Source organism: Colobus angolensis, unplaced genomic scaffold (genome assembly GCF_000951035.1).
Source record: "Colobus angolensis palliatus isolate OR3802 unplaced genomic scaffold, Cang.pa_1.0 Scaffold62, whole genome shotgun sequence".
Taxonomy (NCBI): Eukaryota; Metazoa; Chordata; class Mammalia; order Primates; family Cercopithecidae; genus Colobus; species Colobus angolensis.
In genome coordinates, this window is record NW_012119821.1 from 2,417,460 (window position 1) to 2,444,085 (window position 26,626).

Below are 26,626 nucleotides of genomic sequence, written 5' to 3' on the forward strand. Positions count from 1 at the left end.
AATTAAAAGGAGAGAGAATTGGATATTACATGCCTCTTGGTGTGATACGATAGGAAATATATGTGATACAATAGGAAATCACTGGATATTTAACGATAATAAGCAATTATGGCTAATTGTTTAGATGTGATGTCACTAAGGTTCTGGTTTTTTTTAAAAAGTTATTTTCATTTAGAGATTACATTTAAAAATTTCCAGAAAATATAAAAAATGCTATCTGGGGTCTGCTTTAAAATAATTCAGTGAATGGAAGGGAATTAGAGTACAGATGAAGAAATGATAGCTTTGGGTTGATAATTGTTGAGATGGTTGATGGGCACATGGGTGTTCATTACACCATTCTCCCTGCTTTTGAATATGCTTGAAATTTCCCACAGTCAAAAAAAATTGAAATGAACCTGAGAAATGGTACTACAAGTGAGGAGAGACAGGGAGACTACTGTCATCATTTTAAATCATTCTTTTCCCAATGTTTTTCAAACTTATACATAAAATTTAAGAGAAAAAATTAGGATATTATAGAGTAGATAAACATGGACTCCTCTAACAGATTCCTGTTAAATTGCAGAATATCAGAACAAGGTGACAATTCTTTTTTTTCTCTTTTGAGATGGAGTCTTGCTCTGTCACCCAGGCTGGAGTGCAGTGGCCGGATCTCAGCTCACTGCAAGCTCCTCCTCTGGGGTTCATGCCATTCTCCTGCCTCAGCCTCCCGAGTAGCTGGGACTACAGGTGCCCGCCACCTCACCCAGCTAGTTTTTTGTATTTTTTAGTAGAGACGGGGTTTCACCATGTTAGCCAGGATGGTCTCGATCTCCTGACCTCGTGATCCGCCCATCTCAGCCTCCCAAAGTGCTGGGATTACAGGCTTGAGCCACTGCGCCCAGCAACAATTCTTAAAGATGAAAAGGCAACTTTAAAATAGAGAAAACTTGTATGTATTTAGTGAATAAGTAACCTTACAGAATTAGGTATATTAAAAGGTAGTAGAGATGGGAAAAAATCTGCTGGCATGTCAATTGATGAGTTTCAGAAGGTTTAAACAAATAAATAATAAAAAAAGTCCTTACATGGTTTTTGAAGAAATGACCCATGGTTTGTCTTTTAAGATTAACACCTTCCCATAAAACCTTTACTGGTATCATTTTCAGACAGATCCCTGATTTACATGAACTAGTCAGTTCCAGTTACAAGTTTTTTATTACCTTACATCTACAAGAAAGTAAGTATTTAATATGTTCTACGTAAGGTTTAAGTAGGCATAAAACTCAAGTTCTGAGTTACTTGAGTTTTCTAAGAATGAAAATTTTCAAGCAGCACAAGAGATCATTGAATTATATGGAAAAACCATAGAAAGACTAGCTTTGGCAGAGCAAAGGAGAAAATCCAGTTCCCTAAACCTAACAATATTTAATACACATTACAAAGACCAAAACTTTTTAGCACAATTTATATGAACACAGAATATAGGTTTCTCATTTTTTATTATTTCTCTTACCTTTAGAGTTGCTCCCACCCAAAAAGAATAACAGGTGTCTACAGGCTTATTAGGTCTTCCATGATAACCATTTTGTTGCCTCATTATACACCACCTCTTTATTCTGTTCAACTCTTTTTCTGAAAAAACTTCTTCTAGTTTACCCATCAGACATAGTGAGGCAATGCCACAAAAAGTAGATCCTCCTGTTAATCAAAACCACACAATGTTTAAAACTTCAAATTAGATGCTTATGAAAATAGTACAAAATGTTTGAGGGGAAAAAGTGGTTATATAATTCTAGAAAACAGTGAAATAAAATTTAAATTTAAAAGATGAGATTTTAAAATAACCACTATACACATGTCTTCAATGTTTGATAAAACAGAGAATAATATAAAGCTGTAAGAAACATTTTACTTATGAAAAAAGACTTGGAACAAGATTAAGGGACTTGTTTAAAATTACACGGTTAATGGTAGATTTGGAACTAAAATCTGGGACTAGTAACTCCCTGTCCAGAACCCAATCACCTGAGACTGATTTTTAAGTCCCTTAAAGACAGTATATTGCTGATGAATTGAGGTTCCATCAGCCTTAAGCTACAGACAAGTTTTCACACATAACGTAAACAAGTTACAAGCTGATATACAGATATTACAACTAGTCAGCTAAGAATTTTAAGGAAGTAGTTTACAGTCCCACCAACAGTGTAAAAGTGTTCCTATTTACTAGTTCAACCATTGTGGAAGACAGTGTGGTGATTTCTCAAGGATCTAGAATTAGAAATACCATTTGACCCAGCCATCCCATTACTGGGCATATACCCAAAGGATTATAAATCATGCTGCTATAAAGACACATGCACACGTATGTTTATTGCAGCACTATTCACAATGGCAAAGACTTGGAATCAACCCAAATGTCCATCAGTGATAGACTGGATTAAGAAAATGTGACACATATACGCCATGGAATACTCTGCAGCCATAAGAAAAGATGAGTTCACGTCCTTTGTAGGGACATGGATGAAGCTGGAAACCATCATTCTCAGCAAACTATTGCAAGAACAGAAAACCAAACACCGCATGTTCTCACTCATAGGTGGGAACTGAACAATGAGATCACTTGGACACGGGGTGGGGAACATCACACTGAGCAAACTACCGCAAGGACAGAAAACCAAACACCGCATGTTCTCACTCATAGGTGGGAACTGAACAATGAGATCACTTGGACACGGGGTGGGGAACATCACACACTGGGTCCTGTCATGGGGTGGAGGGGTGGGGGAGGGACAGCATTAGGAGAAATACCTAATGTAAATGACGCGGTAATGGGTGCAGCACACCAACATGGCACATGTATACAAATGTAACAAACCGGCACGTTGTGCACGTGAACCCTAGAACTTATATTAAAAAAAAAAAAAAGAAAGAAAGAATTTTAAGGAAGAAAAGAATGGTGGGGGATAGGGGTGGTAGGGAAGAGAGAAACCAAATATGAAAGCAGATGCACCGCATTACTTCCAAACGTATCCATACCCACTGCGTAGGCTGAATAACGCCTCCCCAGTATTTAAGTCCTAATCCCTGCAACCTGTGAATGTTACTTTATATGGAGAAAGAGGCTTTGCAAATGTGATTAAGTTAAATGATCTTGAAATGGGGAGATTATTCGGTATTATCTAGGTGGGCCCTAATTGTACTCACAAGAGTCATTACAAGAGGAGAGAAGGAGATTAGACTAACAGAGAGGTGGCAGTGGGTACCACTGCCAGGTGGCAATGCAACTATGGTGCCAGCGATTTGAGTGTTGTAGCCAAAGGCAAGGAATGCCGGCAGCCACTAGAAGCTGGGAAGAATCAAAGGACAGATTCTTCCCTGGAGCCGCTGCTGGCGAAAGAAGCCAGCCCTGTTGACATCTTGATTTTAGCCTGTAATTCTCGGCTCAGGCTTAGTCACAGATGTATAGCTCTGGCCAGAAGTGGAGAGAATAAATTTGTGTTGCTTTATGCCCCTATATTTGTGCCAAAATGTTACAGCAGCGACAGAAAACTAATTAATACACTCACAAAGGTACTTTCCTCAGGAAATGAAAAGTCAGTATTTTTCCATATAAGAAAAGAAACAACACTTTTTGCTAGCACTATTTGTTGTCAATTCCAAACAATTTGAAAGTACTTATACTTGCAATTTATTATGACTTCACCCAGTGATTTTTATTAATTTTAGCAATTTAAATGTCTTGTTCCTAATATATCTCATGCCTTAACTATCCTTTTGGTGTTACAAATCTTGAATGTATTCTCTGGCAAAGGAAAGGTGAGCATTCCCTCTAGAAAACTCAAGGTAGCTATCATATTAGAAGTGTTGGCCGGGCGCGGTGGCTCAAGCCTGTAATCCCAGCACTTTGGGAGGCCGAGACGGGCGGATCACGAGGTCAGGAGATCGAGACCATCCTGGCTAACACCGTGAAACCCCGTCTCTACTAAAAATACAAAAAACTAGCCGGGCGAGGTGGCGGGTGCCTGTAGTCCCAGCTACTCTGGAGGCTGAGGCAGGAGAATGGCGGGAACCCGGGAGGCGGAGCTTGCAGTGAGCTGAGATCCGGCCACTGCACTCCAGCCTGGGCGACAGAGCAAGACTCCGTCTCAAAAAAAAAAAGAAGAAGTGTTACTGTCAGCTAGGAACTATTTAATCTTCAGAATTAGCTGGGACATCTATGTTAGTCTTGAGTGAATCAAAAGAAGAGCTAAAAAAATTTATTACAATCTTTTAAAATAATTTCTATTAAGCAACTATTAATCTTATTTCCTTTTCAAATGATTCATTAGTTTCAATTTTTCTTTCATAACCAAGTCATGACTTCAAGTATTATTACATCATTAAATATAAAGTCTCTAATAGACAGTAAGTAACCTTTAAAACTACCGAAAAGTAAAAAGAGGCAATTAAGAATTACTCTCCAAGCTACCTATTAGGACTACTTAATGGAAGCTGGCACAACTCAAAGAAAAAACATTCTTTACTTTGTCCAAACTAACGGATTTTGAAAATAGTAACTACAGAAGTTAAGTTTGGACTCTGGGTTGCCAGAAACATTTACAAAGTCTAAGATTAAACGAACATTCATTTACCAACAAGTAAGCCTGTTGCTCCTAAAGTTTCTTGTTTTACACAAATCTCTAAAAAACTAGTTATAAAAACTAGTATGTTAGGCTGGGCATGGTGGCTCATGCCTATAATCCCACCACTTTGGGAGGCCAAAGTGAGAGAACTACTTGAGCCCAGGAGTTCGAGACCAGCCTGGGCAATACAAGGAGACCCTGTCGCTACAAAAAAATATTTAAAAAATTGGCCAGGCGTGGTGGTGTTCACCTGTGGTCCTAGCAACTTGGAAGGTGGCAGTAGGAGGATCGCTTGACTGCACCCCAGCCTGGGCGACAGAGTGAGATTATGTCTCAAAAAAAAAAAAAAAAAAAAGTAGCAGTACGTTAGAAGAGTGTTAAAGCAGACATAAAAACAGGAAGAAAAGAGAAGTGACATCTTGATAATAAGTAGATTACAAAATACTATTTAAAAACAGGCACAAGAACTAAAATGGAGTATCTTTTTGGGGCTAAATGTCATTAGATCAATAATTTGTACACACTTCAAAATACTTCAAGCATATTATATTATCACATTAAAAGTACAATATTAGAATTGTTCTTTATTATAATGATTAGAGTTCATCAAGAAAAGGTGAAACTGTGTTCATTAGGCCTTAGTTGAAGACACAGTATGAACAAAACTTTAAGGATAATAGTAAGAATATTGAGGCAAATACAAATAAAAGAATAAGAAAGATTTTCTTCTGAAATGGTTAAAAGTTTGCCACCTACGTGATGTGCTTCAGTTACACGGAGAATTAGCATATGCAGAAGAGCTCAGTCATAAAACTTCACAGATGGAAGATAGAGACTCTCTCTTAACCTACCCCAATTCTACCAAGTGCAGGGTAAAGGAGGTGTTCCTGATTTCAGCTCTGTTATGTCATGATCTACTTATATTTTAACAGTGTAACAGTTGTAAATTATTTTGCTCCCACAGGTTTTCCAGTTCAGTTTTAGACATTCTCTTAGCACTTGCATATACTAAGTTATCAGAAAGAATCCATGTCCTCTGAAACTTAAGGTAGTCAACAATCATATAGCTAAAGTAGAAAATTAAATAAACAGGCACATAAATAAGCACATCATTTCACAATTAAACACCATATTAAAAAGGTGAAGTAATTTTTTTTTTTTTTTTTTGAGACAGGCTGGAGTGCAGTGGCGTGATCTCAGCTCACCGCAACCTCCGCCTCCTGGGTTCAAGTGATTCTTGTGCCTCTGCCTCCCAAGTGGCTAGGATTACAGGTGTGTGCCACCACGTTTGGCTAATTTTTTTTGTATTTTTAGCAGACCATGCTGGCCAGGCTGGTCCTGAACTCCTGATCTCCAGTGATCCACACACATCGGCCTCCCAAAGTGCTGGGATTACAGGCAGAGCCACCATACCTGGCCAAGTGAAGTAAATTCAAGGGTGTTGAATATTTAGATTTAACATTTATCTTTATATAATTAAGAAGTAGAGATATTTTAAAAGAATCATGGAACCAAATTAATTTATCTGAACTTCTGCATTATGAATCCTCAGTTGGTGGGGGTGTGGGGGGGGGCAGTGAGAATAGTTTTTATCTCTAACAAAGCAGGAAAATTCAATTCTTCCAAAACAAAAAGAACATTTTACCCTAAAACTGTACAAGACGAGCATCCCTAATCCAACATTCTGAAATATGAAATGATCCCAAATCTGAAACTTTTTGAGCGCCCGCATGACACTCAAAGGAAATGTTCACTGGAACATTTCAAATTTCTGACTTCTAGATTAGGGAAGCTTAATTGGTAAGTATAATGCAAATATTCCATAATCCAAAACACTACTGGACTCAAGTATTTTGGATAAGGGATACTCAACATGTACTATCTTAAGGGAATCATGGGGATAAAGAGAATCACTACATTTGATGATCATGGCCTAAAAGGATAAAATATGTCTGTTTAATTTTCATGAAAAATGGGCTCCAAGCTAAGCAACAGCTGGAGAACAGTAGTTGAATTAAAAGATATATATAATATATATTAAATAATATTTAAATTGGGGAATGAGACAGGCACATGAAGAAACTAAATTAATAACAAACTGTAACAGAAGTACACCTTCCAAATTCAACTTTCCAAGCAAGAGATGCAAAGTGGAATACAGAATAACTAATTCATCAAACAGTGCAGTGTACAAGGGCATATGGAATAAGGCATGAGTGACCAGCTTACAATCCAGCAAAGATAAACAGAGGTAAGTACCACAAAAATGGCATGAATGAAGTATTATGGGAATACAGAAAAGGGAAATATTGCTTAGAACTAAGGGGGACAAAAGATGAGGAAATGTTTTACAGAGAAGGTGACACTGGAAGCCCTGAAACCAGGTATAGAAAGATAGATTAAACTCTGACGGTTATGAAAAGAGAAACAAGCAGAAGCAGGTGGAAAGGAAGCATTTCAAGCAAAGGAAAAGGAATATTAGCAACGTCCAGAGGTGAAAAGCCACGTATAAATGTTTGGAGAGTATGTTTTCTTACAACCTAGAGTGCATAGAAGGGGTCACTCAGATGTGGGTCTACAAAGTTAGACTGAAATCAGATTACAGACAAAGAAACTAAGGGACTTAAATGCAGGCAGGATGAGATTACTGAGCAAGCACAGGGTTTTAAAGTGGGTTATTACACTTACCTGATATGTGAGCCTACTAAGCAAGTGACTTCTCTGAGTGAAATAACAGTAATTATTGTGGTTTTGTACTGTGTCAACTTGGCTAAGCTAGAATTCTGTTTCCCAGGATCCACTTCCCTGTATGGTCAAAAGTTAGAGAAATCTGTGTGAGACTTGTAAGGTGGAAGTGAAGTAGCACTCATTACCCTGGTTAAGGTTAGAGGAGATAAGCAACAAAGGCAGTGGTGCTAAGTCCAGCTTGCCCTTATTCTCCCATAAAGTTGGCATCCGAATTCTTCTTACTCTTGCCCTGGTTACGTTAGGCCCACATACTGTGAAGGAGCACCAGCCCTTCACAGACTTATCCACAATCTGGCAGGTGACTTGTCTGGCTTTCTAGATTTCCCTATATGGCCTGAGCTGTCCACCCGTGCCACTGCTTCAGGAGCCTTGTCAATGATTTTCCCTGACCCTCCAACTACCCCTTTTATCTTCTTCCACAATTGTGTATAAAATATTCCTATTACAGCCTTTATTCTTCAGTACTCATAGTGGTTTTACTTCTCTGAGTTCTAAAACAAAAATGTCTATTCTCAGAGGGTTGGTATGAGGATTCAATGAGACTGTATGTGAAGTATCAGATGGCAGTGGGCACACAGCAGCTGGTTAATAAATACATTATTTTCCTCTTAGTCTGTAGATTAGGGATTATAAATTGGTAACTTATGGACGACAACTGGTGTAACTGGCAAATTAAAAACAAAAATAGAAAAGGAGATTAAAATTAAACTCAAAATTCTGGATTGCTGGATTCCCCCAGGCCAAAAAAAAATTCAAAAAAATCAATAAATCTATGTTAGTTCTGAATAGCAACAACAGGCTGAAGAGGAGAATGATGGTTTTAAAAATATGCAGTTTGAGATACTGAAGTCATATCGAGAAAGATGCCTGGCAAGCAAATGGAAAGGGGGCTATGCAGCACAGAAGCAACGGTACAGATTGGGAAACGCAGTTTTGGGTGCCATCAACACAGAGGTAATTAATAAAGAACCATCGGTGAGTTTGTTCAGCGATGTGCCAAGCATGTTACAGGTGCAGAGGATACACCGGTGTGTAACACAGGCAAACATCTCTGTTCTCATGAGGTTTAAGTGAGAAGCAGCAGACAAAAAACAAACAGATAAAACACAGGTCATTTATAAAATAATACGGGATATGAAGAAAAATAAATCTAGTCAGGAGGTTAGAGAATGGGATGTATATGTATAGTTAGTTCAGAATTCTGTTATAAATATTGCAGGTGTATCTGGGTGGTTTGCAATTTTAAATCAGGAGCTTGAACCAAGATCTGAAGGATGTGAAAGAAAACCAGGTGTATGCTGGGGGTGGAGGACGATGGAGGAAGATTCTACATACAAGGAACAGCACATACAAAAGCCTTGAGATTTAGGAAGAACTATCAAAAGAAAAGAAAGTTGAACTGAGGTAAAGAAATGAGAGGAAGAAACAAAGATGGTGAAGGAACCAGAATTAATTCATGAGGAAGTAGGACAAGTGGAATGTGATGTTTTAAGAAAGAAGGGGGGAGGTTAATAGCTCGAATGCTTCAATAAATATAAGATGAGGAATGAGAAAAAGATATTGGATTTGAAATACAGATCACTCATGACTTTCAAAGACAAACTTCCTAAGTTCCTGAAGGCTTACACAGAGAATTACAGAACAAGTCATTTGTGAAGAAAGGTGAATAGTACATTTGGACCACTTTTCCAAAGACAGTAACAATAAAAAAGAAAAAGAGAGAACACAGTGACTTGATGGGGTGGCCACATTGCAGGACTTTTTAGAAAGACATTTCACTTGCTAGTATACATAGTGATGAGAGGGGGAAAGAAAACTAAACCAAAACCCTTTAGGGTAGCACTTCCCAGCCTATCTAACTTCATAGCACACAAAGAAAATTAAAATATTTGGTATTTGTAGGCCATACTGTAATACTGAGGAAGATGCTCCTGGCCAGAGACAACCTTATCAGGGACTCCAGATACCCAGGTGCTGCTTGGTTGTTCCAAAGGCCGAAGGGGCTATATTTTGGTATAATAACCTATTTAAGATATACAAATACACTGGGACACTCTGATTAAAAGACCTTCCTCTAAGGCTTCAGGCCTCAAATCTACCAAGCCAAAGTTACAGATAGAGGGAAGATACAAGCTTTGGGGCATGAACTATAGTCCATCACTAATGATCCTAATGGGTGCAGCCTACTCAAGTCATACCAATTCAAAATCATGACTTGTATAACTCAGGAAGATTTTTTTCTGACAGGACTCATTAGACAGTGTCATGTTTGGGAAGCCCCTCTGTTTCATATTCCAGAGAATATAATCCCAATGTCTTGGACAGAATATCAACTGTATCACAGGTGAGATGACTCCTCAGCCAGAGTGTACATTAATACCACCTACAATAGTAAACACCAGATCCTGTCTTCTCAGAAATTCTTAGAGCCACCAGATTTCCTCTTTGTACAGCTATAACTATATCCCTCTTGATCATGTGGTGACGACTAGTAACATAATTGTTACTGCCAGCTCCTCCCACCCTCCATCTCACAGACTCAGGCACATATAAAAACTACGGTGCCGTAATTATAGCATGGCTTCAGAGGAAACTCCAGGACAGTGTTCTATATACCCCTTAGAGACACACAGTCTACAACTACCTACATTTAAGGAGGGAGTGAAGAGGTGAGAAGGGGAGGAAATACTTGATAGGACAAAATCCCAGAGTACATATAAGGCTATGGGGTTAAGGAATATTTGTTAGAAATATCTTTTTATACAGGTTTTATGATTTACAAATCACTTTTCCCCAAATCTCTTATAATCCTAACAACAATCCTAAAGAAAGATGCAATCTTTTCTACTCTGTTGATGAGGAAACCCTTAGAGAAATTAAGGGAGGAGCCAAGGTCACTCAGTTGGTGTCAGGGCTGAGACCACAACACTGATCTGTTCTTTCTGCTCCATTATGCTAGCAAAGGGATAGAGATAACAAATAATCACACAGAAAACTGTTGTGATGAGGAGGAAACTGAAATTCACTCAGAGAGGCTCCACCACCTGGCCTCTTCCTTTTTAGAAAAGAAGAATGGAAGCTTATTTATTTCCAAATGGAAATTTCAACTTGAGAGAACTCAGGCTATTGATGTGCTGACAAACTTAGCGACTATCACATTATTCTAGTTCTTCCAAAAGTGGAAAAAAACACGAAAGAAAAGACTGTATTAATGTTTGCACTGAATATAAGCTAAGCAGCAAAATGTTTTATGATTATGACTAATAATTTTATTAAGGAAGGTAAATAAAAATTTTCATTTCTTCATGAACTTGTTCATTCATATTTAATATTCTATATTTGGTCTAGCCTTTTAGAGTTATGCCAAAGAAAACTTGTTGTTTTCTAACAACAGAGTAAGAAACAATCCCAAGACATTTTCATGCAGCTAACACCTGAATAGATTACTAGAAAATATCATATGAACATCCCAGCCTGAATAATACCTGAATGATAACTGACCAAAGAGGCTTCAAATATACAAAATGGTGTCAAAAGAGAATCAGGAAAGTGACAAAGAAGAAAATTATGCTGCACCAAGGGTTGAGAAAAACTTCTGAGGTTCTCCATACTGAAGACACCAAGATGCTGTCTAAGGCAACAAAAGAAACTACACGCCCGCTCATTTGAGACGTGTCTTACCGTGGGATTCGAGTCCAGCTCCCTGCGCCAGCCCGTTGTCGTAGGACTGAAAGAGAAAAACATTGTTCAGTTTCACGGGGAAATCAGAATGACAATAATGACAACAATAAATGGATACACAAGTTGCCGTTGCACTAGGTTTGTGGTCTCTTCTAATTCTATTTCTCCTTTACATCTTCCAAAATATGCGTTTTTCCCCATGGAGACTAGAATTAGGCATTTTCAAATACCTGATTTTGTCTTCTTATTCACCAAGCCAAATCACTAAACGCATACGCTAGGCACATTCTGAGAACAGATTGTTCAAAGTTATCTACATATTCAATCTCTATTCAATAAAAGCTCCAAACCTTACTCCTTTATCATTGCAAGTATGCATGAGTTGGAGGAAAATGTAAGGATTTCACACTGATAGAACATTATAAACATGAAACAAGTCTATCTGAGGCAGTCTGGGGTCACTGAGAATAACGGTAGCCATTACTGGGTACCATTATTTGAATCTCCCCACATACACTCCAAAATCAAAACAGAAGAACAATAAAACTTTGAAAACTCAAGCCTTAGCAAAGCAAGAAGACACACTCAAGCTTCAGATTACCTGTCTACAGAAAAAGAAACATCAAATCCCAGCAAGCCATCTATTGCAACTCTGACACACCTTTGCAGAGAGCAAGGGTGATTTATGAAAAATCATGAGGAGGGGAGCTAACAGTAGTTCCGAGATTGATCTAAAATCACTGCCTAAAAGAGAAAGTCCACCCTAAATATGAGAAATACAGGCGATTCTCACTTTGCACAGTTCTCTTATGCACACATTCCAGTTGCCATGGTTTAGCTAAGTAACACAACAAACTTCAGTAACCACAGCAGCATATTAACTGTAATTGCAGAAAGTACAAAACTCCGTTCCTGGCTCTTCAGTCTGCAAATCACTACATAAATAAGAGATGTGCATCGTGATCAGTGATCAATCACACCACCTTTTTCAAAGTCTGTTAGGAACTGGTCATTGCACATGTTATTCAGTTCACACACAGACAGCAGATGTGGTTGTGCTCTTTGTCTCTTAGTGATAAACCCACATGATGTTTTATTAAAAGGCATAACAGAAAGAGGGGCTTGGCCAACAAAGATGAAAGTGCAGCAAAGAAATAAAAAAGCATTAACACTGGGTATGAAATTAAAATTAGAGTTATAGAAGAAATAGCTATTACGGGGAAGTTGATAATATTGCTGTTTGAGACTCTAGATATACAGTCAGAAGAACTAAGTGAAGGTGAAACATCTATAAGCAAGGGAAGGGCTTGTGATAAAAAAAGATGAAGATGTTCTAGGGAACTGCTATGGGCAAAAAAACTTCACATAAAAGGAATTCTCAGAGGTTTCACAACACTGAAAACACAAAACATACGTTGGAAGCTGACAGAAACTTAGATTGTGATCATTTGCCTACACACAGAAAAAAGACTCCATCTTATAACTTATATAATGAGAAGAGGGCAATATTCTCAATATTTCCAATGTTTAAAATTATAGTATACGATATACTGATTTTTCTATTTAAAACATTATAGTATACTATATGCTGATTTTACTATTTAAAACATTATACATTTATAACTGACAGGAAGAGTTTTCAATGTTTTGGCAAAAATCTTAAAGGTCACAAAACAATCATCATTTTTCCCATTGATGATTAAAATCACTGTGTATCATTTCAGCTTGTGTGGTTATCATTATTATAGTATGGCACTATCATGCAAAATGACGATAGCCTATTCTGAAAGAGGCCTGGCAAGCACAGCACTGGCTATATGGAAGGCACTTAAAAGAATGTGCAAGTCAAGGTGGCAGGGCTCAAATTTTGGTGAAGAAAGTTAAAAACGGAGGGAGAAGCCCTTTGAAAATCAGGTGATAAAGGAAAACTCAAAAGAGCAAAATTCAGATACCTGAGAAACGAAAGAGAACCGTTTTCCTACCATAAAAATCATGGAACAATCCCAGCTACAAAGAAAAGCCACCCATTAAAGAAAGCATACTTCATTACAACGAAGAGAACAATCTTAAACTAGGAATTCTTGTAAGAAAAAAAAAAAAAAAAACTCCATAAATTACTAACATACAAAAGTAACTCTGAGATGAAAACACAGCAAATGAAATGAAAACACCTAAGTATATAAAAATCCGCCTCTACTCCCAAGAAGTAGGCATGAATCAGAAGAAAACTGTAATGTAGCACTCCACACTCAAATACATATCCTCAAACAAGCATCTGGAAATAAAAAAGGAAATTAAAAGTTAAAAACAGACGAACAAACAACAGAAATAAAAAGAGAAATAGTGTTAGAAAAGAAATAGAAAAAAAAAGACAAAATAAGAAATAAATTCTAAATTACAGGATGACTAAGGAAGAATAATCTCAAATGAAAATATAACAAGGGACACTGAAAAAAGCAGAAAACAGCCAAGAGAATAAAAATGAGATAAATAAGTCAAAAAGGTCAAAGAGAAAATGGCTGAAAAGAAGGTCAGGCAAACAAAAGAACAGACACTAAAATGGAATTCCTTAAAAAAGAAAAAAAAAAAAAAAGAAGAAAAAAAAAAGCAAATGCAAAATAATGGACTAGAACTAGGGGTCAGCAATGGCCCAAAGGCTAACTCTGGCCTGCAGTCTGAATTTGTATGGCCCTCGAGTTAAGAAAATGGTCAATTACACTCATAATAAAAGAAATAATAAAACGAAAAATCATGAGAGGAGCAAAATTAAAAATACACTGAAATATCATTTTTCCACCACCAGAAAAAAAGGTAAAAACAAAGAAAGTATAACACTTTTTATTGGTGAGTCTATGTGAAAACAGGCACTCTCCTTTGGTGGGAAAACAAACTGGTCTATTCTTTTTGGAGAGAAAATGGGAAATATCTAATAAAATTACATATGCATTTACCTTTTGATCAAGCAATTCCACTACCAGAAATTTACTCTGAAGATATATCTATAACAATATATAAATATACATGCAGAAAGTTACTAATTACAGCATTATTTGTAATTGCAAAATAGATGCTCTAAATATAGAATCGCTGAAAAAAACCATGGTGCATTCACACAGTGGAGTAATATAATAGGAAACTATAAGAAAAAGAGAAAAATCTCTCTGAACTGTTAAGGAGTAATTTTCACATTGTACTGGTGGTTTTTTGTTTGTTTTTTTTTCTCCCAAGCTATATTGTTAAGTGAAAAAAGCAAACAGCAAAAAATGAGTATGGTGTGCTACCTTATGAAGAAAGAAAAAGCATTAAAAATATACGTATCTTCTCATCAGTAAGAAATGGAAGAAAGATAAACTGAAAACTAATGAGAATGGTTACCTACAGGGTGACAGGGAACAAGATGTTAAGTATGGGAGTTAAGAAGAGGGTGGAAGACAGTGAGGGTGAGGGGCAAGGAGTCATACTTCTCTGTATGTATCTTTTTGTATAGTTCTGAAGTTAAGAACCAAATTAATTTTTCACATATTAAGTAAATAAATAAAGTCAACAAAGTTGTGGGCAGGAGAGGGGCTAAAAGTGAAGGAAAAGCCTAAAATGGAAATCAAAGACAGACAAATAACCTACTTGTATTTCAAGCAGATAACATAACCATATTAAAGGAGGGAAATAAAATAAGTAACTGGAGTCCTTCTTAAATACAGTATTCTGACTATATGCCCTCTGACTCAAAACAAAAAGAACCAATGTATTCTAGGTAATAGGAGCCAGGATTGTTTGTCACTTTCAGAGAATGGAGTCACAAATGAAAGGACGAAAGTTAAAATGAGCCCTGTGGTGTTAGACTGAAATTTGAGGCATCACGATATTCATGGTTTTAATATATAGGTACATAAATAGACATAGAAATATAGATTTTGTGTGTCTGTAAGGGGATGCCTATGTATGCATACATTTGCTATCTCTGCCTGAGAAAGGCCTAGAAGTAATGACATCTCAACACCAATGAGCATACCTAGTACCCAGATTCAAGTTTCTAAACTCTGTCCTCCAACAAGAATAACCAAGGCTCCTCAAAGAAATGAATGATTCCAGACCTGAGGATGGAAAAGCAGAAGATAAACCTGGAATATCTTGTGCCAGAAAGCAAGGAGGTCTTCAAAGAATGAGAGTAACATGTCAAAAGAGCATAGAGCCTCCTCAAAGGGGTTCCCCCAGGCCTAATCTGGGGCAATCCGAGCATCAAAATAATGACAGTAACAGATAACAACCCATTGAATAAAATTAGAAACTAGAGTCCATAGAGATATAAATAAGTAAGTAAAAGTAAATAAATAAATGAAGGCAAAGAGAAAGTTTTTTTCAAACAGTAGAATTTTAACTGCTATTTATAGGAAGGATGCGAGAGCTGGAAAACCTTCAATGCATACTAACAACACTATTGGATAAAAATTTGATTAGGGACTCACTGAATATTTACAGTCTCCAGATATCTCACCGTGACAAGATATTCAGTAATTACAAAGGGAGAAGTACTAACTTCACAGAGAAAACTCTGGCATATGCCATCTTAACCAAGTGAGCAGACATAGGGCAAATCAACTTGCTGCACCTCCAAATACAGTGCACTGAGAAGCCAGTATTACTTCTGTACCATTCATACCAAAAATTCTTATCACCCACCCTCCTATCAAACATAAATCTCTTTTCCTCTTAAAACTCCTTTAATGGTCTCTTCTTTCTGTATCCACAGGCTTTTTAAAATTTGTGCTGTTGTAGACTCTACAAAAATCTGATCCACAGTTACACATTCACTTAAACGCAACTCCATTCTTCTTAGGAACTCAGACATTTTCACTTTGAAATACTGCCTACGAAAAGTTGAATTAACAGCCTAAAATATTTTAACAGCCTCAAAATATTCTAATCTATAAAATGAAACACTTCATTTGGAAAATAATAAACCTGTGAAGCAGTCGTTTTATTTCTCCTTTTATACAGAGATGACACAGTACAGCAAAGGATAGTTCTGCTGAGACTAAGCTTTCCTTACTAACGCCAATAACAAGTCTCACCAAAGATAACATCATCTTCCAGTTTGCTTGTCAGGACTCTCTACTAACTCCTGCTAGAATAAGCTGTCAATATTTGACTTTCAGATTTTACTTCTTTTTCTTTTAAGTCGACCAATCCCTTTCTTACAAAGATACTGCTTCTTTAAATAAAATCATATTAAATTTTAATGGCTAAGGAGTCAATCTGCACTTTATTTCTTTATTGCGTTCTGATACACAATTTACCTAAAAAGCAATCTTAATGCTCTCATTTACAAATTGTTGGTGAAAGAGATGAGACATACACTATAATACAGCCCTCATGTACCAGCAAAAACAACCTACATAGTCAATTTTATCAATAGAACTCACCATACTTCTTCTAATATAGGTGATGGCCTTTTTCATATCCATGCCTGACCAGTTGTTGAGCATATAGCAAATACAGGAAGCACAGTACACAAATCGCATGTCATTTTCACTGCCTTCAGGTACTGCACAAAAACTGAAAATAATAACAACAGTATGATTTTCTATTAACAATGGACTCTGATTTTTTTTTTGCATGGGGGTTAGAAACACCTCCTGTGTATCTTTACTTACAGAAAAATCTGCTGATTATTCCACTTTTATTATTCAGTAAAGAATAAGACTACTAACTTGAATAATATAAAACTTTCTCTAAATCATCATTTTAGTACAAACTTTTGATTTCTTGGTCTTTTTACACACTACCATGTTACTCCCTCCCAGATGCTTACTCAGCATACACTTATTTGCTCCCAGCCAGGGACAGCTGCAGTACACTGGTTTGAGAATGGCAGAAAAAGTAAAGGTAAAACCTGAGACCCACTGGGTAGTAAGAAATTTCCAAGCCCAAGTTTTTCTATGTGAAATTTCTTCTAAATGTATACACAGATAACCATTTAATCGACTGATCATACTGCATTTTAATTTTACACATTAGTTGTATAGAGGTAGCAATCTATGTTGTGTATGTATTTATAAATAAGAATAAGGAAGCAATAATCAAAGACTACACTGAAATATTGAGACATAAGTCATATATGTACTGGCTGAAGTAAATATTTAGTTTCATAGTGTTTCCAATTAGTGTCAATTTATTCTAATTGTCTACATTTATTCTTCCCTCATCAAGAGCAGTGTTTTGAAAACACTGACAGGAAAACAGAGCTATTAGTAGATGGAACACAAAGAGTTAACAGCACAGCAGGATTTGTTTGCAGTCTTTTCCTTAGCCTTTTCACTACTGCTTTATCCCTTCTCAGACTTAAAAATCTTTTTCTACCTTCAAGCTCCAGGAAGATTCATCTGTAGACATACCATGGGAATCACCAAATATTAATGAACATATGAACTCCTTTTTTTATCCTTTAAAAACGTCACAGAAACCAACTCTGGAATATAATATTCAATGTTCACCCCTTTCTACCCTAATCAGCGTAAAGCAGGGAACTGAAGTTCAGACTAAACATATACGTCCTTCAAAATATCAATTTTTCATCTAGAATGTAAATTAGATTCCAATCCTGAAATTATTCAACCATTTATTTATGTGCCCATTGTTGTTAAGAAGGAAGACAAAGGTGTTTAGCTATTGTAATTATTTTTATTTTCACTCACAGAAGAAATCTTGGGTCACTTTTTTGATTATGCACTTTATCGTGTACCTTATAAGCTTTAGGTGGAGTTCTAAGAATAAGAGTATGATCCTCTAATGATCTAGTATAGTATTGTATCCATTTTTTAGTTCCAAAATATTTTTTATTACAAAAAAAGTAATAAAGAACCACTGATACCTCCCATCTTCCAGCTGAAGGGCTCTCAAGCCTGCTAAGCAAGCTTCTTTATTCACTCGGCTTAAGTCGTCTCCAAGAATAACTAAGCACGAAAGGCCAGTGTAGGTCATTGCTATGTGGCCACTATCATAAGGATGAGCTGTTCCAGGAGCCTAAATACAAAATTAATATAGTACTAATTAATGAAGTGATATGAAAACTTATTTCATTAAGAAATCTGACATACAGTTTTAGTAAATAGTAAGATTAAATGTGGCTTATACTGATTTGTATAGACATCTTCTTGAGAAAAACAAATCTCCATTTTATATATATCTCAACATGAATGTGATTGAATACATTCCAGGCTACCTAATTTTTAAATTCTTTGATACCTCAGGCATTATGGAAGTAGTGATGATATTCAGGTAAATCAAATTATTTATTACTTTTTTTTTTTTTTTAGTAACAGGGTCTTATCTGTCACCCAGGTTGGAGTGCAGTGGTGCAATCAGAGCTCACTGCAGCCTCCAACTCCTGGGCTCAAGTGATTCTCCCGCCTCAGCCTCCTGAGTAGCTGGGACTACAACAGGCACAAACCACCATACCTGGCTAAATTACTTAAACCTCATACTTAATCAACTCTATCACTTATAATTTAAGTCTTATAAAGTCAGAAAAGCATACAGCCTTCCAGAAAAAAGATTTCTGAAAGAAAACTTATTTTATATAGCACAAATCTAAGTTAAATACCACAGTAGTGATCACCACATAAGAAACTAAAAAACGATACAATTAAAATAAACTCCTCTGCCTTCTATAATAAATGTAAACTTTTACAATCATTGAAAGGCATAAAATCCTGGTTCTATTTCTCACTGGCTTGCTTAATGTTCCTAATTCTAGAAAATGAAGATATTAGTACCTACACCTCACAAGGTTATTGTGACGATTAAATAAGTCACTGTCTAAAAAGCTGTTAGTTATCTTAATGATGATTAAGCGTAAGGCAAATATCAAAGGGGCCACTAGTTCTTTGGAGTCAAAATTCAAGGGTCTTGAAACCACCCATGACTTAACTGTAAGATTTTCTTGCATACTGACCTTCTGTGGTTCCTCACAGAATGAGTGTGAATGGTGTTCACTACTCGTATTATAATAATCTGAACCCACCTCACCTACCCACCTTTAGATACACCATTTTTTTTTTTTTAAGATAGGATCTTGCTGTGTCACCCAGGCTGGAGTGCAGTGGCACAATCTCAGCTCACTGCAACCTCCACCTCCAAGGTTCAAGCAATCCTTCTGCCCTGTCTCAGGCTCCCAAGTAGCTGAGACTACAGGCACGTGCCACTACATCCAGCTAATTTTTGAATTTTATGAAGAGACCAGGTTTTTGCCACGTTACCCAGGCTAGTCTCAAACTCCTGAGATCAAGTAATCCATCCTCCTCAGCCTCCCAAAGTGCTGGGACTGCAGGTGTAAGCCACTGTGCCTGGCCAGATACACAGTTGTTTATATGGTCTCACAAATGTACCAAGTAAATTTCCACCTTTACATCTTTCATTCTAAGTTCCTCCTCAGAACTCAAGCTCCAGTTCTCCTGGCTATCCTACTCCACATTTACAATTGACTTCTTAGAATTCCTATTGCCTATTTAACTTTTTGATACTTAAACACCTGCTATGTTAAAAGAACTGCAGGGAAGCCAAACATAAATTAAATGTGGACCTTAACCTTAAGGGCAGAAGGTAAGTCTACTCAAATAATTACAATAAAATGTAATGAGCAGTCATAAGGGAGGGATAATGATACATGGGTTTAAAAAGGAATTCTTTTCTGCAAAAGAGGAGCTTGGGCAGCTATAGATGAAGAGGAGGCATTATAGGTAGAAGAAAAAGTAAAAGCAAATTAGAGAAGGAAAACTCTGGGGTGCACATTAAGGACAACACAAAATTTGATAGAGAGCATGGGATTTGTGAAAGGAAATCACGAGAACAGTGGGAGGGTCCATCAGTGTTTCTCTACAGCCACTGAAGGTCCCAAGCATTCATCAGGTAAGTCAATGAATGGTCCATAGATAGTCTGGTGGTTTCAGAAGAAAACTCAGTGACAATATTTTATTCATATACTGTACTGGACAAACCAACGTGCCTCCTCACATTCTCTTGGCCTAATCTGTCTCCTAGACTCTCAGCCACCACTCTGACAGCTCTATGTGATACCACTTGGAATATCGTTTCTTTTACCACCCAGAATTCAGATGAAGGTAATACAGCATGAAGTGAGACCTAGCTTGCCTAGAAGATACCAGGGTCCAGGTGAATGAAGGTCCAAAAAGGAGTTTCAGGAGAGTCTGTGAACCAAGGGCAATAATGGTTTCTTCTTCAATTTTACTCCTGTTATTTTGAAAATGTTTTGGTGCGGGTATCGGTTGGGGGAAGGATCATATTTTAAAAGTAATGTTATTAAAGCACTGCAACAAATATAGGTAGACATCTATATATAGTATAGTACTATATAACGGTTATCATAACCAATGGCACGATATTCTGTTCATTATGACTAAATGAAGACATTACCTTTATGCAGGATTAGCTTAAGTTGGAAAATATGATAGGCATGAAAAGGTACAAATTTTCTGAATCCTTTGTTTTCTCATTCCCTGCTAAATACAGTGGGCACCCATAACTGGAGTCCTGCTGGTAAATACATATGACCTTAACACAGGCAAGTTGGTTTACAGCTTAAGGCAGAGGAAGAAAGCTGAAGTAGTACCTCTATCAAAGTATGTCATCTTCTCCAAAATTACTACTATTTATTCCAAAAATTTGAAGCTGATTATGGAAAAACTGGTAGCTCTCCGTTTACCTTGCAAGTGGATACAAATCTCGATACACTCAGTTCAGCAATGGTTATTATTATAACCATTATATAATGGTTATATTATATGGTTATAATAATAACCATTATATAAGCAGGCTGGCCCCATCAAGGAAAAAGTTTCTATGTTGTGAGGCCTCTTTAGAAAAAATGATGTTTTTCTCCACTTTCTACTGTAGAAAAATACTGATATTTTGTGTATATATGGAACACCTACAAAGTTTCTTCTGGGTCTGCTCCTTTGAAGAAGAAAGAAAGCTCCTCCCTCTTCGCACTCACTGTTTTTATATTGGCATGTGCTGGTATCAAAGCCTTTGGATATAACCATGAAGAAGTTCTGTATATTCTCATAAAAGTCATTAAAATAATCACTACCTAGGTCTTCAATCACTACCTTTAGAAGGACTTTTTCTTTTATTCCTAAGAAATGTGAGTTAAATGTAGAGTCTATAACACAATGAAGTTTACTGGCTTCTTAGAGAGCAAGTATCAAAACACTTCAGTGCTCTACTTTCCTTTACTCAGGAAATCACCAATAACTTTTACACACAGATACATGATACTGAGACAATGTTTTGTAACAATTAATAGAAATTTCTACGTGTTTATGTACTGCATGTATTATTCCTGGAAGAAAGTGCACTTCTTTGAGGAAGTAAAGTAGGTGTAGGCTTCCTTTAAAGGGTTTCAGTTTATAATATATATATTATTAGACAATATTTAGCCACACTGAAACCTAGAAGCCTGTTTTTTTCTGTGTAATTTCTTAGCTTCCTCTTTTACTAAAATATCCCTACATCCCTTCTGCTTCCTTCTGACCCAAACAGAACCAACCTTTGATGGATTGAATGGAATACCCAGGTATGAAGAGCCTCGGAAACCACAGCGATTTAGATTTGATCCTAGAAAACAAAAGCATGTGCTTATTTAAAGTACACTTTATTGTTTGCACAGATTCTAAAGCAGTTTAATTACACAATCTTTCAGAAACAGATTATTCTAGTCTCCATTTTCATACTGGCTAATGCTGAATGCTTACCACGTGCCAGGTCCGTTCTAGGTGCTTATGGGAATTTCCTCATTTAATTTCCAAAAGTGTCACAGATAACATAATGATTTCTATCATGTACCTTTTATTAATAGCCCACCTCACAGCCTATAAAGTCCTTTCATAATTCTCCTGTAAGATCAGTTTTTACGTGATCAACATATTCAATCCCCCTTTCTATAGAACAGAAAACAGAAGCTCAGAGGTTAAGCGAATGTTCAAGGTAACAGTTAATAACACAGTAGGGTCTACTGTCTTTTTACTTTAACTCATTTAGTGTCTTTTTACTTTTAACTCACTGCTTCTTTACACTGGAGCAAGCCAAAGGTATAAAGTTGTAGAGAAAATATGTACTTTGTATTTCTGTATTAGCTAGACCTTCGTTCTGAGTCCAGTAATCCACTTGGCTTTGAAGTATGTAGAATACTGTAAGTTAGCACTTAGTCTCTCTCTACTCAATCAAAATATGTTTATGTATACTTTTTTGCTATCTAAAAATTTTCATTTCTCAAGATATCAATGGAATGTAAGTTAGGAACTTAAAAGAACAATCAACTACACAATAATTAGGGTTTTAATAGCTATTAGAAAATCAGTATGATAGATGCTGAAAATAACAATGCAGTATCAGCAGACTGTAAATGCACTGCTGATAAAAAAAAATTGAGTTGGTCTAGTCTCTGATATGAAGAACTACCTTCATAAGAGATTATGACTTGTGCATGACTAACTTCATTATAACTATTTTTCACTCTCCTACTTCTTCATTAGGTACTATACTTTTTCAGTTTCTTATCCCCCCAAAATACTTAAAACAGTAGCCTATATATTAATTCTTTGAACAAATTAGGAACCACTAAATTTAAACTCTCCACCAATTATCATCTCCCTACTGGCAAAAAAAATGTATTTTAAAAAGATACTAGCAGCCAGGCGTGGTAGCTCACACCTATAATCCCAGCACTTTGGAAGGCTGAGGAGGGTAGATCACCTGAGGTCAGGAGTTCGGACCAGCCTGGTCAACATGGTAAAACCCCATCTATACTAATAATACAAAACGTAGCTGGGTGTGGTGGCACCTGCCTGTAACCCAGCTACTTGGGAAGCTGAGGCAAGAGAATTGCTTGAATCCGGGAGATGGAGGTTGCAGTGAGCCAAGATTGTGCCACTGCACTCCAGCCTGGGTGACAGAGTGAAACTGTGTCTCAAAAAAATAAAAATAAAAGCCGGGCGCGGTGGCTCAAGCCTGTAATCCCAGCACTTTGGGAGGCTGAGATGGGCGGATCACGAGGTCAGGAGATCGAGACCATCCTGGCTAACAGGGTGAAACCCCGTCTCTACTAAAAATACAAAAAAAAAAAACTAGCCGGGCGAGGTGGCGGGCGCCTGTAGTCCCAGCTACTCTGGAGGCTGAGGCAGGAGAATGGCGTAAACCCGGGAGGCGGAGCTTGCAGTGAGCTGAGATCCGGCCACTGCACTCCAGCCCGGGCGACAGAGCAAGACTCCATCTCAAAAAAAATAAATTAATTTAAAAAAAAAATAAAATAAAATAAAATAAAATAAAAAGATACTAATGGTGATTATGATTTCAGTGATTATGGTTCTCTTATCCTAAGGACTTATTTTGGTAAGCTACTTAAAACTTGCCAATATGTAACAGAAGTTACAAAAACAGTCATATCCTTTTGACCCAGTCATGATATATCTGAGAATCTATTCCAATAATTTCAAGTATGAGAAGAAATGCACACTGCAGTTTAATAACAGTGAAAATCTAGAAGCACCATAAAAGTCCAGCAAGTTAAGCATATCATGCCTCCTGTACTGAAAGAAACACTATATTCCTATTAAAAGTAATAATCATTAGAACTATGTAGCAACACAAAGTATTTGATCAAGTTAAGCAAAAAAGTAGGATCCAAAAATAAATGTGCGCTATTATGTTTATAATTAAGCAAATGGCACATATCAACAAAGACAGGAAGGGAATAAACAAAATAATATTAATGGTGCGACATGACACGAATAAGGTTGAAATTTGTTCTCTGTATTAGTCACCGTTGCCATAACGTATTACCACAAACTTGGCAACGTAAAACACCTACTGCCCTACCGTTCTGTTAAGGTCAGAAATCTAACACAGGCATCACCAGGCTAAAGTTAAGGTGTAGGTAGGGCTACCTTCCTCACTTGGAGGCTTTGGGGGTTTGGGGCTGGGATGCTGGCAGAATCAGCTTCCCTGCAGTTGTGACTGAGTGCTCCATTTCTTTGCTGGTAGGTGTCCCTTTTTGCTCCTAGAGCCTCTCTTGCCATTTCTCATATGTGGGCCCCGTATCTCAGAGCAGCAACGGCACTCAAATCCTTTCCATTACACCCTCTCTGACTTTCCCTTCTCTCTTCTGCTCCCTTTCTCTGCAATACCATGACGAACGTTTCTGCATTCTGCTGCTGCTCATGTGATTTTACTGAGCCCACCTGTACACACGTCACCTGGGATAATCTCTTTATTTTAAGGTCAGTTGATTAGTATAACTTTAACTCCCATCTACAAAGTCCCTTCACAGCCGTACCCAGATTAGTATTTGACTGAATTACCAGGGAACAGAAATCCTGGGGCAACATCTTTAGAATTCTACCTAACACAACCCCCATATTCCAAATTGTACATAATGCTACAGTTAAAAAAAAAAAAGTTATCTTTCTCTTACCAAGTTATGAATTCCTTTATCCTTTTTATTTTTGAGACAGAGCCTTGCTCTGTTGCCCAGGCTGGAGTGCGGGGACATGATCTCAGCTCACTGAAACCTTGCCTCCCGGGTGCAAGCAATTCTCCTGCTTCAGCCTCCCGAATAGCTGGGACTACAGGCATGCACTATCATGCCCAGCTAATTTTTGTATTTTTAGTAGAGACAGGGTTTCATCATGTTGGCCAGACTGGTCTCGAACTCCTGACCTCAAGAGATCTGCCTGTCTTGGCCTCCCAAAGTGCTGGGATTACAGGCATGAGCCCACTGCAACCAGCCTATCCTTTTATTATCACTTCTTTTAATCCCTCTCTAGTTGGATGAGGGTCAGTATCAAAAGGTGTATTTTCCCATTTGATTAAAAATTTTTTAAATCTTTTTTTCTTTTTTGTTCTTGGGATTGTCTTTTTTAAAGGGCATCCTTTCAAGTTACTAATTTGCTAACAGTCCTCCATAAAAATGTGATCCCATTTCTACTTTTGATGGAAGACAGCTCTGATACCATCTGTCAGTTCTGAATTTATACTTGCAACTGGACACCTTTCTTGAATCCCCCACCAACTCAAACAATTCTGTCAGGTGTTTTACACAGAGGCAGACACACAGTAGTGGTTCAATCAAATATCTGCTTCTGAGTGAAATAAATGAATTTATTCAATTTCTCAGAGGTAAATCAATAAATGACATTTCTGTTTGCTCACTTCTGTTTTTAGCCTGATTAATAACTTTTCTGAAAAGCAGCAGAAATACTGATACTTAAAAGTACCATATAAGGTTAGGAGATTATGGCATGGACACTTGGAATCAAACTCAGGATCCTATTGTTCCTATCAAAGAGTTCTACAGGCAAGTAACAACCTCTCTGAACCAGTTCCCTCCATTTTTGAACTAGTAACGATAACATATTGCAAGTAATATATTTCAGGCTTCTTGTAAAGGTTAAAGGACATGTTTAGATTGTACTTACCAAAGTGAAACAAGGCTTAATAAACAGTAACCATTCAAAATCAGTTAATTATATTTTATCAAAAATGAAACAGGAAGAAATTAATAGCTTTTGTTGCAACTTATCAAGGAAAGTTTTTTTTAAGTAAAGATGTTTTTCTTTTTTTCCAGAAAGACTGTATACTGTCATGTAAAAAGTGTTTGGATCTTAAGCACCACAGTCACAGTATAGGGAAAAGACAATGTAATATTTCTTGCCCTCTTCTTAATCACCTGTGGACTACGAAGCTGGATAAAGAAGTTTATTCTTTATTTATTCTAAAGTGTATACTTTATTCTATAGTAAGAGGTTTTACTGTTTCTTATGGAAACCTAAGATAAAGTAACTAAGAAATCAAGAAAATTACTCATTCACTAAATTGAGTTATCAGTCACACACTTAAATCATAATGTTTTAAAAAATGATGCTCATTAGGAGGTAACATTTTCACCACTTAGGCCGGGCGCCGTAGCTCACGTCTGTCATCCCAGCACTTTGGGAGGCCAAGGTGGGTAGATCACCTGAGGTCAGGAGTTCCAGACCAGCCTGACCAACATGGAGAAACCCCGTCTCTACTAAAAGTACTAAAATTAGCCGGGTGTGGTGGTGTGCACCTGTAGTTCCAGCTACTTGGGAGGCTGAGGCAGAAGAATTGCCTGAACCCAGGAGATGGAGGTTGCAGTGAGCCAAGATTGCACCACTGCACTCCATCCTGGGTGACAGAATCATACTCCATTTCAAAAAAAAAAAATCAAAAAACTACCACTTAAAAAAATTTATCAGGTACTCTTTTGTAGTTTCTGTCAATATTTGTCTGCTCTTGTGCTTTCCTTTAGAATTCTAGTAAGCATACCTTTTCATGATAATGAAGAACGTATACACACACAATTCACTGGAAATTTATCACTGAATGCATACTCTGGGTACAGGATAAATTTCTTTCCAGGTTGTCAAACAGCACCATCTAGTGTTCCTATTTAACAGTTGCAAAACAAACTGAAAATTCTTTGTGTGGTCTGGCTGCCCATCAGAATCAACTGCCTATTTTGAAAAAACAGAGATGCCTCTTGCATCTCCCCTCCC

At 37.1% G+C, this 26,626-nt stretch overlaps 1 protein-coding gene across 1 annotated transcript in view; it reads right to left on the reverse strand.

The window, feature by feature from the left end:
• The window catches only part of PGGT1B (protein geranylgeranyltransferase type I, beta subunit), a 54,078-nt gene that overhangs the window by 10,262 nt on the left and 17,190 nt on the right, over positions 1 to 26,626 (reverse strand). The window contains exons 3-7 of the mRNA XM_011963655.1: positions 21,601 to 21,668; positions 17,905 to 18,056; positions 16,457 to 16,589; positions 11,037 to 11,082; positions 1,499 to 1,683 (exon numbers count right to left, since the gene is read on the reverse strand). Coding sequence (XP_011819045.1) covers positions 1,499 to 1,683; positions 11,037 to 11,082; positions 16,457 to 16,589; positions 17,905 to 18,056; positions 21,601 to 21,668 — 584 coding nt within the window. The remainder of the gene's footprint in view (positions 1 to 1,498; positions 1,684 to 11,036; positions 11,083 to 16,456; positions 16,590 to 17,904; positions 18,057 to 21,600; positions 21,669 to 26,626) is intronic.